The following is a 16,379-nucleotide window of genomic DNA, read 5'->3' on the forward strand; positions in this document are numbered from 1 at the left end:
TCCCTATCTGTACAGGTTGTTGTTTGATAAATCATCAATAGAACACCGTGAGCTTTCCTGGCCACCTATTTACATTGCTCAGAAAATTTCATATTTGCCTGTATCATAACCCCAGATCTCTTTCTTTCTCTGCTGTTTTTAATTCAACCTTACCAATTTGTATGAATTATTTTGGGATTGCTGTTCCCAGTCATATAAGACCTTGTATTTTTCTGCATAAAAACATAGCTGCCACTTTTCTGACATTTCTTGAATCCTGTTCAAGTCATTTGGAAGGTGTGCTACTTGGCACTGATCATTGACAACTCTCCCAATCTTTACATCATCTACAACTTTTGACATCATGCCTTTTATTCCTTCGTCGATGTCATTTCTGAAAATCAGTTAAGTGGTCCAAGACGTGATCCTTGGGGGACTCTACTTCTGGCATTGTACCAATCAAGAATATTCATTAATCATAATCCTCTGCCTTCTGCTTTTACAGTAACCTCTTGTGGGGAACCGAGTCAAATTCTTTGCTAAAATCCAAATAAATTATGTCAAAATTGTTCCCTACATCCAAATCATGAGTAACTTTGTAAAAATAGTTTCCTAGGTTAGTTAAGCTATGAGTTAACTCCTTCCCTTAACTGCACTTAAGAGTGTAGTTAAGGAAAGATTTCACCCTTAATCGTTGCCTCTAAGATTTTCATTCCACTGAAGTCAGACTAACCAGTCTGTGATTAATGACTTCACTCTTAGAACCTCCTTTATGTATTGGAGATATGTTGGCACGTAAATCCAAAGGAATCTCTCCAATATAGCCCTCTTGTAAGTCAGATAATTCCCTCATAACTAATATCAGTGGTTCAGTACACTCTCTGGCCACCTCCTTCAAAATTACTGGGTACATGCCATCAACTCCAAGAGCCTTACTCGCCTTTAGGCTTGAAAGATTTTCTAATAAACAGTCATCTGTAATTTTGAAATGACTAATTTCATATGGCTCAGCATCACTCGCACAGACTCTCCTCAGCACGAAGGGTCTTTCATCAGCAAAGACAAGTGTGAAGTGGCTATTCAATTCATTAGCAACATCAGCTGGATATCTAAGACTTTCCAAACCTAGTACACAGAAGTTCGATCTGATTCATCTTCTTCTTTCTATGTATACACATGAAAAACTCCTTGTCCCCATTCTTTGCAATCATAGCCAGTGCTTTCTCATAATCAGTTTTGGTCTCCCTAACCTTATCTGTCATAACTATTGTCAAACTAATAGAGTAACCTTATCTGCGAAAAGATCTAAACCTCCAAAACACTTCCTAATTCATTTCACAAATATATGTGGTCTCAATTCTAATCTCAACGATGTCCATTTCCACTTGCAGTCTGCCAAACCCCATGTACTTTTTCTGACAGAATCTCAGTTATCTGTTGATTTAACTACTGCTCATCTCAGTTGCCCAAACTATTCGCTGTACGATTCCTTTCGCCTCAAAGGTGGTACTTGTGCATATGTCCGTTCTGATATTCCCTGTCAGAGACTTGGTAATTTGGAATCTCCTCTTTTTGATCTTCTCTAACTTAAAACCCCTCTACCTCATTGTGTCAGATTCATCTGTTGTCTCTACCGTTCTCCCAACTCCACTAATCACTTGGAGCTCTTTGACTTCTTCTCTTTGCAACTTGACTTTCTCCAGTCCAACTTTCCTAACAGTGAGATAACTTTCTTTGGTGATTTTATTATTCACAACTCCAGCTGGCTTCCGTTTTCTAGTCACATCGACCCAGCTGGTCGAGATGTTGAGGCTTTTGCAGTTACTAATGACCTTGCACAGATTGTTCATTTACCTACAAGAATGCCGGACAGTCCTAACGACGCAGCAAACACGCTTGATCTTTTAATCACAAACAACCCTTCTAAGTACACAGTCAAAGTGAGAGGTCCTTTAGGCACCTCAGATCACAACTTGGTGATTGCCTCTTCTCCAATGGAGCCTTTATCTCATGGCTATTCCCAACCTCGTATTGTTTGGCATTACAAGAATGCAAAATGGGATGACCTGTGAGATTTCTTTTCTTCTTTTCCTTGGTCAGATTACTATTTAAAAACTTCTGATGTCAACGTTTGCTCAGATCATGTCAGTGAAATTATTTTTGTAGGAATGGAATGCTTTATCCCACACTCCACTTTAAAATCTCAACCTTTATCTAAACCTAGGTTTTCCATGTATTAATGATCTTGGTAAAACACCTTCTACCATTCCCAACATGCTCCATTCACTGCCTCCTGTGGTCTTCCGTCAAAAGAATGTCAGAAGGATTTTGACGAATCTTGATGCTAACTTATTCCAAAGGTGTTTTTCCTTCTTCTTGGGAATTTGCTCATATCCAGCCAGTTCCTAAAAAGGGTGACAAATCCCTCCCGTCCAATTATCGTCATATTGCAATTACTTCTACTCTTTCTAAAGTAATGGAGAAATCAATTAACCGCCAACTCTTAAACTACCTAGAAACCTTCCATCTGATCAACGATCGCCAGTATGGATTCCGTCAGTGTCAAACCACTGGTGATATTCTGGCTTATGTTTACCCATTTATGGACTAGTTCAATGGGAAAGTTTGGTGAAACACAAGCAGTTGCTCTTGATATCTCAAAGGCTTTCGATCGTGTTTGGCATAACGGTCTTCTGAACAAGCTTCAATCTTATGGTTTGCCTACTGTTTTTTGTAATTGGTTATCCAGTTTTCTCTCTGATTGCTCACTGAGGGTGATGGTAGATGGCTCTATGTCTTCTAACTTGTCCACTAATGCCGGTGTCCCCCAAGGTTCAGTTCTTTCCCCCACTATTTTCCTCTTGTATATTAATGACCTTCTTCCATTGACTGAAAATCCTATTCATAGTTTTGCAGATGATAGCACATTGCATTCCACTTTCCATTTTCAGAAACCTTGTCCTGCTCAATCAGCTTCAACTTCTCAAAAATCTGTTACCAATTCCTTAAATGCTGATCTCCAGGTAATTCTCCAGTGGGGCAAAGACAATTTAGTTGATTTCAATCCTTCTAAAACTCAGTCTTGTCTTATATCTTGCAAAAAGGATTCTTCTGCTCCTATGCTTATCTTTGGTGACACTCCAATTTCTAGGCAAAATGATATATCTCTTTTGGGGATTACCCTGACTTCTAATCTCTCTTGGCACAAGCACATTACAAATATTGCTTCCCCTGCATCTAAAAAACTTGGTTTTCTGTTTCGCTCTTGGCATTACCTTTCTTCCAAAGAGCTGTTCACTCTTTACAAATCGCAAATCTGCCCTACCTTGGAATATTGTTCCCACATCTGGGGCGGTGCTCCCAAAACCTCTCTCAGGCTTCTTGATTCCATTCAGAAGAGGGCAGTTAGGTTAATTAATGATTCATCTCTAACAGAGTTTCTCCACTCACTGTCTCATAGACGTACTGTTTCTGCTGCATGCCTCTTCTACAGATATTTCCATGGGCACTGTTCTTCTGGATTGTCTTCTATAATTTCCACTCTCCCTTTCAAAACAGTCCGAATACGTGCCGCCACCAGCCAACATCCATTTACTGTTCAACTTCAAACTCACAGAACCAACTTTTCATCTTCCTCCTTTATTCATTCAACTGCCGCTTTCTGGAACAACCTTCCTTCATACGTATTTCCTGAAAATTATAGTCTACAGAAGTTCAAGTCCAATGTCAACAAATATATTCTGTCGTCTTCTCAACCTCCTACCCAAGCACGGTACTAAGTACTATAGGTTCTAATACCTCTCGTGTTTGGAGTTGACATAAAAAAATTATACATCAACTTGTAGCTGTTGTAGGCTTCAGTCCTTTTCATTGTTCAATAACTTTCCCTATCTATCTTTTTCTGCTCTATTAGACTGGCTAGTACCACATTCATCCATCTTGGTATCCTCCTCTTTCTATATTTTCTTAATGGTATATATATATATATGTAGGCTGTTGTGATTATTGCTTTAAAGATAATTCGTGATTCTGATGTATTCACCCTCCCTCTGCAATCTGCCCAATTAATTGATGCTATGTTTCGCTTTAAACTGCCATAGTACCCTTTTCTGGAATTAAAAGTTGTGCCTTTACCTTTAAATACTGCAACATCTTTCTTCATTTTCTAACTAATGACTGTGTGATCACTACCTGCCGTTTCTTTTGGCTGATGCTGCATAAGCTTGCTTTCTTGCATCATTTGCCACTACTAATACTAATGGTTCCTGCAATTTAAGCCCTGTGATGTCATCTGATTCTTGAGTAATGATGAGGTCAAGAATATTCTTATCCCTAGTATTTTCTCTAACCTGCTAGTTCAAATAATAATAATTTAGTTTAAAAATTTACCCATGCTCACTATAAAACACAAGAAACTGCACCTTGCAGGAGCACATTAGCACCGACACTGGACCACCAATGTGTGTAAATCTGATGAATCCTGTTTTCAGCTCTATCATGCTGAGGGGCATATCTTCTATTGGAATATACAGCAGCCTGAAAAGCAAGTAGTCAGGGATTTCAAGCCCTGCTCTGAGTCATCATGAAACAAGTGATGAACCAGTACATGAACTGTTAGGATAATTAAGAGTAAGAACAGGTGCATGTGCACTAATGCTAGGAGCATAGTTAAATAAATTTAATAAATTTGAAATATTGATTAGATCAGCGGTTCCCAACCTTTTTTGACTCATGAACCCCTTTCACAGTAAAATTTTTTTAGCGAACCCCTTTCAACATAATATTTTTAAAGCGAACCACTAAGACTATATTCTCTGAAATTGTATAATATTTCTGAATTTTTATTACAAAATATTTCCAGTACTACGTTTTTATAAGCAACATGGCATAATAATAATTTTTATTATTAAGTATCATTTATACTTTGTAAAGCAGTTATTAATCAATCCAAACTAGATTTCGAACAGGTTATGAGTAGAAAACTTGCTTCTAGTTCAATGGTAGCCAAGCATTCTAGTCTCTTGCCAAAACTGTTGGCTGCAATTTTTGTCCATCTCTGTTCCCACTTCTGTCAAAACCAGATGGTTCTTTTGCCACATCAGCCAAAGATAAAGCTGACCTGTTGGCATCCTATTTTCCTTCCAACTCATGTATTGATGATCTTGGTAAATCATCTCAAACCATTCCCAATACACTCCATTCAATGCCTCTTGTGGTCTTCGTTTAAAAGGATGTCAGAAGGATTTTGATGAATCTGATGCTAAGAAAGCTCCGGGTCCTGATGGTATTTCTCCACTTGTTCTCAAAACCTGAGCTCCTGAACTTCTGTTCTTTGCTGCCTTTTTTCACTTTCTTAATCCAAAGTTGTTTTTCCTTCTGCTTGGAAATTTGCTCATATCCAGCCAGTTCCTAAAAAGGGTGACAAATCCCTCCCATCCAGTTATCGTCCATTGCAATTACTTCTACTTTTTCTAAAGTAATGGAGAAATCAATTAACCGCCAACTCTTAAACTATCTAGAAACATTCCGTCTGATCAACAGTCACCAGTATGGGTTCTGTCAGTGTCGATCCACTGGTGGTATTCTGGCTTATGTTACCTATTCATGGACAAATTCAATGGAAAAGTTGGGTGAAACACAAGCAGTTGCTCTTGACATCCTCAAGGCTTTCGTTCGTGTTTAGCATAAAGGTCTTCTAAATAAGCTTTCATCCTATGGTTTGCCAGCTGTTTTGTAATTGACTATCCAGTTTTATCTCTGACCGATCACTGGTTAATGTTAGATGGCTCTCTGTCTTCTAACTTCTCCATTAATGCTGGTGTTGGCCAAGATTCAGTTCTTTCTCCCGCTCTTTTCCTCTTGTATATTAATGACCTTCTTCCATTGACCGGAAATCCTATCCATAGTTTTGCTGATGATAGCACATTGCATTCCACCTTCCAGTTTGAGAAACCTTGCTCTGCTGAAACAGCTTTAACTTCTCGAATATCCATTACTATTTCCTTAAGTGCTGATCTCCAGTGGATAACTTAATTTCAATCCTTCTAAAACTCAGTCCTGTCTTATATCTTGCAAAAAGGGTTGTTCTGCTCCTATGTTTATCTTCGATGACGTTTTGATTTCTAAGCAAGATCTTGGGGATTACTCTGAATTCTAATCTCTCCTGGCATAAAGCACATTACAAATATTGCTTCCTCTGCATCTAAAAAAGTTGGTTTTCTCTTTTTCTCTTAGTGTTACTGTTGTTGACTCAATAGAAATTGCAAATCCTGCTTACCATATAATATTGTTCCCACATCTGGTGTGGTGCCCCCAAAACCTCTCTCAGGCTTCTAGATTCCATTAAAAAGAGGGAAATTAGATTAATTAATGTCTCATCTCTAACAAAAAAAAAATTATGATATTAGGGTCAACCGTAAATGATTGCATCTACCCATATATTTATTGTGTCTGAAACCGACTAACTCAGCGATGGAGTGAAAAAATCCCATTAAAATTCCTTGCTTCATCAACGGATTCGAACCCGGGCCTTTTCCACCTGGTGTGGGATGGATGGTGACGATACCACTATGCTGCCGCACAAGTCTCATCTCTAACAGAGTCTCTCCACGCTCTGTTTCTTAGACCTTTGTAAAGATACTTCCACGGGCACTGTTCTTCTGAATTGGCTTCTATAATTCCCGCTCTCTCTTTCAAAGCAATCTGAACACGCACCGCAACCAGTCAACATCCTTTTACTGTTCAAGTTGAAACTCACAGAACCAACATTTCTTCTTCCTCATTTATTCATTCAATTTCCGTTTTCTGGAAGAACCTTTCTTCTTATGTATTTCCTAAAAATTACAATCAACAGAAGTTCAAGTCTAATGTCAACAAATATCTTCTTTCAATTTTTCAACCTTTAACCCATGCACAGTACTAAGTACAGGTAGTTCTCGACTTTACGAGTTAATTCATTCCTAGTGTGCGCTCGTAAAGTGAAAACTCATAAAGCGGGAATTTATTTCCCATAGTCATAAGGTTAAGAATAGGGGTTACGTTCTCAACAATGAAATTAGTTAGTTAATTAGTTTGATTTATTGATTGAAATGAAAAATTGAAACGATTGATTTATCGAAAAAAATGAAAATGTAGCCTGTAAATCAAGCAAATTATAATAATAGAGAAATTATTTACGACTTACAAATGTTAAAGAATATTTATTCTCCATCATCATCAACTAAATGCACACTTGTTGATCACTCATTATTGGCTCGACACTCGGTTTGTTGCACAAGGAGTTGTCTTCTTCAGAAATGCTTTAAGAGGCGTTTGTTTCCAAGATAATCTTCTCTTTTAATTATAAATTTCACGATTGCATGCATAAGCATTTTTTAACAGTACACACAAATTTCAACTAACACGATTCGCATGGAATAACAAGTTTACGAAGCTTAAAATAAAAGGAATGAAGAGAAGATTCTGAAAATTTATTTATGTTTTTTATACGATTGAAGATTCCAGTAAAGGGAAAACATTTCACCATAATAACATAAAAAACCACACAATTCGAGCTATTGGTATTTTCGCAAATGCAAGAAGATCAAGTTTACTACCTGTTTATAATTAGATGCACTAACAGAAAAGCCAAAGAAAATGGAAAGTGCAAATTGTTTTTATTGTTTTATGGTAGTGACCTCCAGAAACGCGCTTTAGAAAAATATCACAAAGGCGTTTAAAATCGATTCTTATAACAGAACATATGATAACGATGAAAGTGTACTGCATTTTAATGATTTGAATTGGTAACTAATACAATTTACAAACCATGCTCACGACCTTTTATATGGCCTAATGTCACGCTCGTGATCTTAAAAATGACATTTTAGAGAGATAAATAGCTTAGCTATATAGCGAAAATTTCAACTTGAAATGAATTACCAAAAAACAATGTGTTATTGGGTTCACATTACAATATTTTAATGATGCGATGGTGTCTCTGGAACTGATGAATATCGTAAAGCGGGTACATTGTATTGTATAGCTACACACGTGGTTTGGAATGCGGTATTTATGAATGTTTAACATTCATTTTTTGCAATTAATGTTCATATTTTAGATTTTGTTGATACTTGATATTGGGTAAAAAAAAACTCGTAAACCCGGGTACTCGTAAAGTGAGAACTGCCTGTACTATAGGTTCTAAAAAAAAAAAAAAAAAGTACCTGCATAACAATGGTCCTTAAGAATTGAAAAAAAATTAGTATATAAAACTTATTCATTTAAGAGTACAGTAAACCCCCGCTACTCGCGGTATCTGTATTCACGGTTTCGCGTATTTGCGGTCGCTGATTTAATATAAAATGAAATCTTAAAAAAATGTGAATTTTAAAGCACCGTGAACATTTTCCGCCATAAAAAACATGGGCGTGGCTAAAATTATCTTTCCCGGTCAAAACAGCGCTCAGTGGGTGGGGAGAGAGGGGTGACAAAATCCCGGCATGGATGTTTCCCGTTAATCCTTGTTCACTGTGTGTTATGCGCTTGTCACGGAAGGTTTCGTCATTTGCTTTTAATTTATATGCTTACAAAAGTGATAAATCTAGCGTTTCGCAGTGTAAAACAGACTTTTTTGAGCGTGTTAATGGAAGAAAGTGACTTTATTGTGGACAAGTTCTTCCTAACCCGTACAAAAATATGGCTACGAATAACAAGGGAAATGTGAAAAGATTAAAGAAGTTGATGACATTAGCCAATAAAATTGAGTTATTAGATAAAATTTCTAATGGTGAAAGTGTCTCCTCAGTGGCAAAACATTATAAAATCAATGAGTCAACGGCACAATCAATCAAGAAATCGGAAGAAAAAATCTGCCGTAGTGTCCGTGAAAACGCACTAATTGCTTCAAAAATTTGCTCTGTAATTCGTGATGTTAAATTAGAATAAATGGAAAAAGCTTTAAATCTGTGGATAGAATACCGAACTCAAAATAAAATTCCGTTAAGTTCACTCAACATTCGTGAAAAGGCAAAACTCCTTTATCAACACTTTAGCGAAACTGTTGATAGCATGGCGGGATAAGTTTTTTAGCTAGCAAAGGCGCTGGTTTAAAATTTCTAATAAATATTACATTTAATATTAAACTGTTTCTTATTTTCATTTCGATGCCATATGCTTGCATTTCACTATGTACTGTCTATGTACATAGTCAATATTATGAAGGTACATATAATACATACTTTGGAACGGAACCCCTTTATTACTATGGGAGCCATAACTCGGTATTCGCGGCATTTTTCAGGAACGTAACCCCCATGAATAGCGGGGGTTTACTGTAGTAGTAGTAGTAGTGGCATGTGATGCAAGAAAGCAAGTGTATGAGCTTATGCAGCATCGGTCAAAAAAAAAATCACACCATTCCCTTCAAATGCCTGTCCAGTTCCTCCTTAAATTTATTTAACCTATCAACTTCCACAACGACAGATGGAAGTTTGTTCCAGCAATTAACCACCCGCTGGCTAAAGGCAAATTTCCGCACATCTATTCTACATCTGTTTTTTCTTAATTTGAATTTATGCCCCCTTAGGTTCGTAATCTGAACAAGTGGAAGGATCCCATCAGAATTCAGCGTGCTCAACCCATTCAACTCTCATACATGAGTATGAAAGTAATGTATTTATATTCATTTAACATGATATACTGTAAGATAGTAAACTAATTATAAGGAATTGTGGGAGATGCAGTTTCTTTCTTTGGCAGTTCTTTGCTTTTTATTTAATTTGATTTTACTTTATTGTTTATTATTAATTATACACTGTGCTGCCACTTTATTAGGTACACCTACCTAGTAGCGTGTTGAGCCTCCTTAACCTTCAAAACAGCTTGAATTCATCTAGGCATGGATTGAACAAGATGCTGAAAACGTGCAGGAATGGAGTACCATGCAGACATGAGTGTATCTCCACTTCCTTGAGATTCAACGGAGGTGTAGGCCTGCAGCGAACAGCCCTTTCAAAGATGTTCAATAGGATTGAGATCTGGGGAACTGAGCGGGCCACTGCAGCAAAGAAAGGTCATTGTCATGTTCCTGGAACCATTCCATAGTGATTTGGGCTTTGTGCACCGGCACATTATCCTGCTGGAAGTAACCATCTGACTGAGGATAAACTGTCAACATGAACGGATGCACTTGATCAGCAACGATGTTTAGGTACGATGTGGCATTCAGACATGAATCTATGGGTATCATTGGACCCAATGTATGCCAAGAAAACATTCCCCACCACCTTGCACAGTAATCGTCAGACATGACGTGTCCATGGATTCATGTTGTTTTCACCAAATTCTTAGCCTTCCATCAACATGATGCACCAGGAACATCGACTCCTGAGACCAAGCAATGGTTTTCCAATCCTCGATAGTCTAATGCTGATGTTGCTGTGCCCACAAGAGGTGTGCTCTCTTGTTCTTCATTGATACACGCGATGTGGCCGTCGGGCTGTTGTAGCCCATTCGTGACAAAGTGCGACTAGTGTTCCGTTGCGATATTTTGTTCTGCACACCAAGGTTGTATTCTGACATGATGTGCGACATTGTGGCCCATCTGGTCTGTTTTCTTGCACAATTCTAGCCATCCTCCTATGACCTCTCTCGTCAACAAGCGATTTTGTTCCCCAGGAGTGCCGTTGAGAGGATGTTTTCTGTTCGTTGCACCATTCTCGATACACCCTTGAAACTGTGACATGAAAAGTTCAGGAGAACTGCCGTTTCAGAGATGCTTTGTCCAGCACGTATTGCACCGACTACCATGCCACGTTTGAAGTCCGTTAGATCACTCTTTTTCCCCATTCTTGTTACGGTTTCTACACTTAACTGATGGTAGAAAGGTGGGGTTGTTCTGCTGCATTTATATCCCCAACTGTGGTCATGTGACACAGTAGGGGTGTACCTAATAAAGTGGCAGCCAAGTGTATTTTGTAGTTTACAATAATATACCTATGTAAATCTAAGCAAATGCTATTATAGAATTTTTAGTACAAACCCTCCCGGAACACTTTCACGAACCCCTGGATGTTTGCGAACCACTGGATTAGATCATCAAATTCAGACATTGTAGGGATATTGGAGACATGATGTCACTCTGACATAAGGGATGCAGAATTTGAATATGGGCAGTATGATGTGTACAGAAAGGACAATGTCAGTGTGTCATATGTGCTTGTATATGGTCTCCAGGGTTTATTCATTTGCCGATGTGGTGAGGTGTGTTGGAGTGTTATAGGCTGGGGGACTATGGTCAGCTGTCCCCTGCCTCCCATCCTTTGCCATGAGGAGGTGCACCAGTCTATGCACACTAGTGCTCTTGCTGGGTGAAACATTGAAATGAGCAGGGAGGAAAGCTGGAGAAGTTTTGGGTAGGGGGGGAGAGGACAGAAAGGAGGAGGATGGTGAATGAGGTGTCCCCCTGGAAGTTGGGAGATATGACACACTTCTTAAGGAAGTGAAGTTGAAAGAACAGGAAGGATAGTGGTGTCCATTCATCCTACAAGGGCTTAGCATATTCAAGCCATGTCGGAGCCAGCAGAAGTTCTGCATCAAGTAGAAGTGGATCCCACCCAGCAGAATACTGGATCAGCAATGATGCCACCCCAGTCACGGGGTCAGCAGTGAAATCAGGTTAGTCAGTCTTCTGGTCATTTCTTGGCTAGTGGAAAGGCAAGTCCAGATCAGCAAAGGTCAATCCAGTAGTTGAATACTGATTCTTCTGTGGAAAGCCTTATTGGTAAATTCAGAGAAGGCAAGGAAGTTTTTCCTTGAAGTCAGCAGGGAAGACGAATCCCCTCTTGTGACAATTCCTGTTAGGATTTGGAAAGTTGTTTCAATGTCTGTGTAGTACAGAAAGGACATTGTGTATTGTGTGTATTGTGAAGTGGCACTAGTGATTTCCCCTACAGACTTTGTGTGATATACATTGTGAACAATATTAGCAAGGCAGCGGGTGACCCTCTAAAATCTTGTTTGATGGGGGAGGGGGCTTGCCTGGACAACATGAATTTCTCATGCACTTGAATCATCTGCATACCTGTCATACTTACACATTACATGTTTTTTTTTTTTTTAAACGTGTTTAGGGGCATACTGAATGATAACAGGACACAGCAATCACTCAATCATTTGCCTTCTTTCATTCATATTCATATATTCAGAGAAAACACAGGTGCCACCAAGACAGACATTTTTTTCCCCCCCTAAGCACATTTATCCACTCAGTCCCCGCACAGCTTACACAGGTGACCATGGCATTCACACAATATACACAACTTAACCTGCCAAATATCTAGTGGAAGTTTTTTTTTTAAATTATATACACATTCAGGGTACAACATTTAACAGTTATAGGACATTCACTTTTGCACAGACTTAACACTTACTCAAATACAGTGCCCTGAATAATAACACACACAATTTTTTTTTTTTTTTTTTTCCCAGGTTAGGTGGATGCATTTCTCACCCAGTGCAGAAACTAATACACACATTTGCATGTGTGTATTAGTTTCATTATACCTATAAGTTTCATTAAATTCATTCATTAAATCTGCTGGTGTGCGCACACACATACACATACTTGCTTCCTCACGCATGCATCCTCTGGAGGCGCCTCCGTAGCCAGGTGGGAAGGAGCAGCAGTGCGTAGCACACGCTTCTTGATTAGACCGGGGTTCGAGCCCATCACCACCAAATACGGAGGATGCGGAAAGGTCATGGAATGACCACTGCATATTCCCGGAGCAATATGGCCTTAGTTACTAATGCTCCTAAAAAAACCAAATAACAACAGCATCCTCTGGTTTTTTCTACTGGAAACAGCAAATCGACCACAGAACACGCAATTTAAGGCATATTTTGTACATGGCACAATTTTGACCTAAGTTGCTGATGCATTTAAAATTCAACAACAACAACAACAACGGTTTCCATGGAATTTGTAAAAAAGTGAGTACATGACCCACAGTGTCACCAGTGGATTGACACTTAATTCAAGACGATTTAAGCTTTTTTGAAAACTTCAGGAAACTTAAGTTGCAGAACAAACCTTGCTAATCTTGGTTTTCATAAGCAGGCAGTAACAAAAGAAAGTCTCTAACTTAAACCTGTGTGCTACTGCTGTTTTTGATTTCAATAATATGGTAAACTATTTTGAACGAATTAACTTGAACATGCATTACTTATTTTATGGAAATTGGATCAGCCTGAAACTTATTTCAGGCTGATCTAATTTCAGTTTGTTTTTATATTCTTATGTTTAATTATCCAATTGGCTTTATCCTCTTTCCCATGTGTGATTTCCAATAAATTTCCCATTGTGAACTCTTTCCCATGAGTTCACACTGGCAGATAAAGTGTGAATGTGTCTTAGAATTAAAAAGAAAAAAGAAGAAAAAAAAAAAAACTTTTCTTAAATTTACAAATTTTTACCTTTCTGATTAGTTATATTATTTTTAGGAGTCATTCACCGTATAGTAAGTTTCTTATACTGTTCTAGTTGGAGAACTGCACTTCTTATTTATATATAAGTAACTAAAGAAATTTATTTTGTAAATATTTAGATGAATCGATATCCCCATTTAAGAGATGAAATTGAACGGATTATCACTACTCATATTAGGGAAAAAGAGCAGAAGACTAAACTACAGATAAGCATTCTTGTAGAAGTGGAATTAGCATACATGAATACTAATCACGAAGATTTCATTGGTTTCACAAAGTAAGTTTTTGATTTGAAATTTATTATAGTTGCTATTTTATTTTATCATATTTACTATTTAATCATATTTTCTACTACTACTATTATTATTATTAATAGTAGTTAATAGTACAAAATACTGCTACTACAATTGGTAGTAGTGGTAGTAAAAAATAGTGCTGGCTAGTAATTAAGTGTATATATATTTTTCTCTGAGACACATAGAAAATGCAAGTAATTCATAAATACAAATATTTTATAGAAAGATTGTATTGTTTTAAAATAGAGTTGGTATTAACTAATGTTAAAGCCCAAATAATGTAAGGAAATGGATTTATTTTGCCTCTGCCAAAAAAACTTCAAAATGATGGGAAAACATCACCAAAAAAGTGGCCATTCAATTCTGCCTTGAACTTTTGCTAAACTGCATGGCTTAGGAAGTAGTTTATTAAAGTAATCAGTGCTGCATGAAGGTAAACTTCATGAGTGTACCTTCATGCAGCACTTCCAGCTTTATCAACATCAGTAGTAATTACAAAATATTCAAGACAAATTCCTAAATAATGTCAGTATAAATGATTCATTGATCACCTTCCTAGTTAATGCTGTCCAATGGTTCCAGCCATTATTTATTTATCTATTTATGGTAAATAAACAATTTTAGTAATAAATAAGAAATAATTATTATAACTAAATAACCACCTATAAATTTTATTTGCAGTATGTTAGCTGTATTTCTGTTTAGTAAATAAAATCGATGAATTTTTAGAAACGTGAGTATGTAAAAAGCAACAAATAAAAGGATTGTTGATTTTTTGGCTCGTATACTTAAATTTGCCACTGATTTAGATTTAAAGTGACAATTATGAATATAATATTTTATTTTCAAACAATATATTGTGTTGTTAATCGTTTATAAGCCAAAAAAAAAAGAGAAATTAGAATTCGAGCAATGGGACTAACCTTTACTTTTATGAAACCATTTCTGTGTTTCAAAACTGATGGGTTAAATTAATTTTTTATTGTTTTTAGATGTTACGTGAAGTCAGATTAAGAGTTCTATCATGCTTAGCCTTTTTTGCTGTTTAAAAAGGAGGAAGAGAAAATTTAAATTAAAGAGAGAAATACTTTATTAAAAGAGCATTATTAATAACTAGTATACCATCATTGTCTTCTGGTAAAATCCATTGTAAATTGCTTATTATTCCAAACTATAAGTGTAAGAGGTCAGACTCTCACTTGTATTATTTGGCATACTTATGCCATTCTATATATATATATATATATATATATATATATATATACACACACACAAGAGGGTATCAAAAAGTTTGTACCCTTACCTAGAAAGATGAAACTTCACAGGAACTTTAATCCTTTTCTTTGTACTCTCCATGTATAGTAACACATTCTCCCATCTATGGATCAGTTGTTTATTGCCTTTCTCATGGAAGTCCACACTTTTTGCCACCTGAAACCACGATTCCATTTCATTGATGACTTCCTGAGATTAATCAAAGCAGCATACACGCAATTGTTTCTTCATTTCTCGTAACAAGATGATGGTGCTAGGTCAGGAGAATAGGGTGGGTGCTGCAGTAGTTTGAAGCCGCAATGGGCAAGTGTTGGTAATGGCCGTGTGAGCCAGTGCATTGTCTGACAGAAGATGGACACCTTTGGTTAACATTCCACACCTTTTCACCTTCAAAGCATTGCATAACTTTTTCAAAAGATTTCTGTAGTATTCTCCGATAAGTTTGGAACCACGAGATAGCTAATCAGCCAGGATAACCCCTTTTCTGTCCCAAAACACAGAAAAACATCACCTCCTTCGCAGATGGAGTGGTCTTTGTCATTTTGGGAGGTGGGCAGGAGGTGTGCTTCCACTGCTTTGATATGTCTTTAGTTTCTGTATCATACTGGTACACCCAGCATTCATCATTTGTCACCAACTGATCAAAAAAGTTCTCAACATCCGCTTTACACAAATCCAACAGTTGGCAAGAACATTGCATTCGACATTGCTTCTGCAAAAGTGTCAACAATCTTGGAACCCATCGTGCAGAGACCTTAGACATGTGCAGATGGTCATGTAAAATGCTGTGGGCAGACCCATAACTAATTCCTACTGCATTTGCGATGAAATGAATTGTCACACTTCTGTCACTCAGCACCAGCTTTGCAACCGTGTCACTGTCTGTGGATGTTGATGCCTTCCTTCTCTTGGCTTGTCAAAGACACTTGTATGACCGCACTGAAACTCCTGTTTCCACGTTTTTTGCAGTGTCATAGGATGGACAGTTCTGCCCATACACAGCTATCATTTCTTCATCAATTTCCTGAGCTTTCTTGCCCTGCAATTGCAGGAACTTGATCACTGCTCAATACTCCACTTTGTCAACTGTAGTGTTTTTCCTCAGATTCCGGGCTCCACCTCTGGTATACGATAACCTACAGGAATGAAATTTCACATGTTATTTATTGAATATGTAGACAACTTATATTAAAAATGGCATCTTCCTACTGATCTTTTATCTAGGTCAGGGTACGAACTTTTAGATAACCCCTTGTATATATATATATATATATATATATATATATATATCTCCCCTTAAATAAATTATAGTAGAAATATCAGTCATCCTCTTTTCCATTTAATCATTTATGTTATTCATTT

At 37.3% G+C, this 16,379-nt stretch overlaps 1 protein-coding gene across 5 annotated transcripts in view; it reads left to right on the top strand.

Moving 5' to 3' along the window:
- Window positions 1-16,379, top strand: part of LOC150087731 (dynamin-like) — a 465,630-nt gene that overhangs the window by 175,470 nt on the left and 273,781 nt on the right. For all 5 annotated transcript variants that reach the window (XR_016546724.1, XR_016546723.1, XM_090369182.1 and 2 more), the window contains exon 11: window positions 13,566-13,723. Coding sequence is in view for 3 of the 5 variants with exons in the window: in XM_090369182.1 (XP_090225308.1) it covers window positions 13,566-13,723 (158 nt within the window). In the remaining 2 variants the exon portion in view is untranslated. The remainder of the gene's footprint in view (window positions 1-13,565; window positions 13,724-16,379) is intronic.

The sequence above is a fragment of the Mastigoproctus giganteus genome, chromosome 3 (genome assembly GCF_048544385.1).
Source record: "Mastigoproctus giganteus isolate SK-2022 chromosome 3, ASM4854438v1, whole genome shotgun sequence".
NCBI lineage: Eukaryota > Metazoa > Arthropoda > Arachnida > Uropygi > Thelyphonidae > Mastigoproctus > Mastigoproctus giganteus.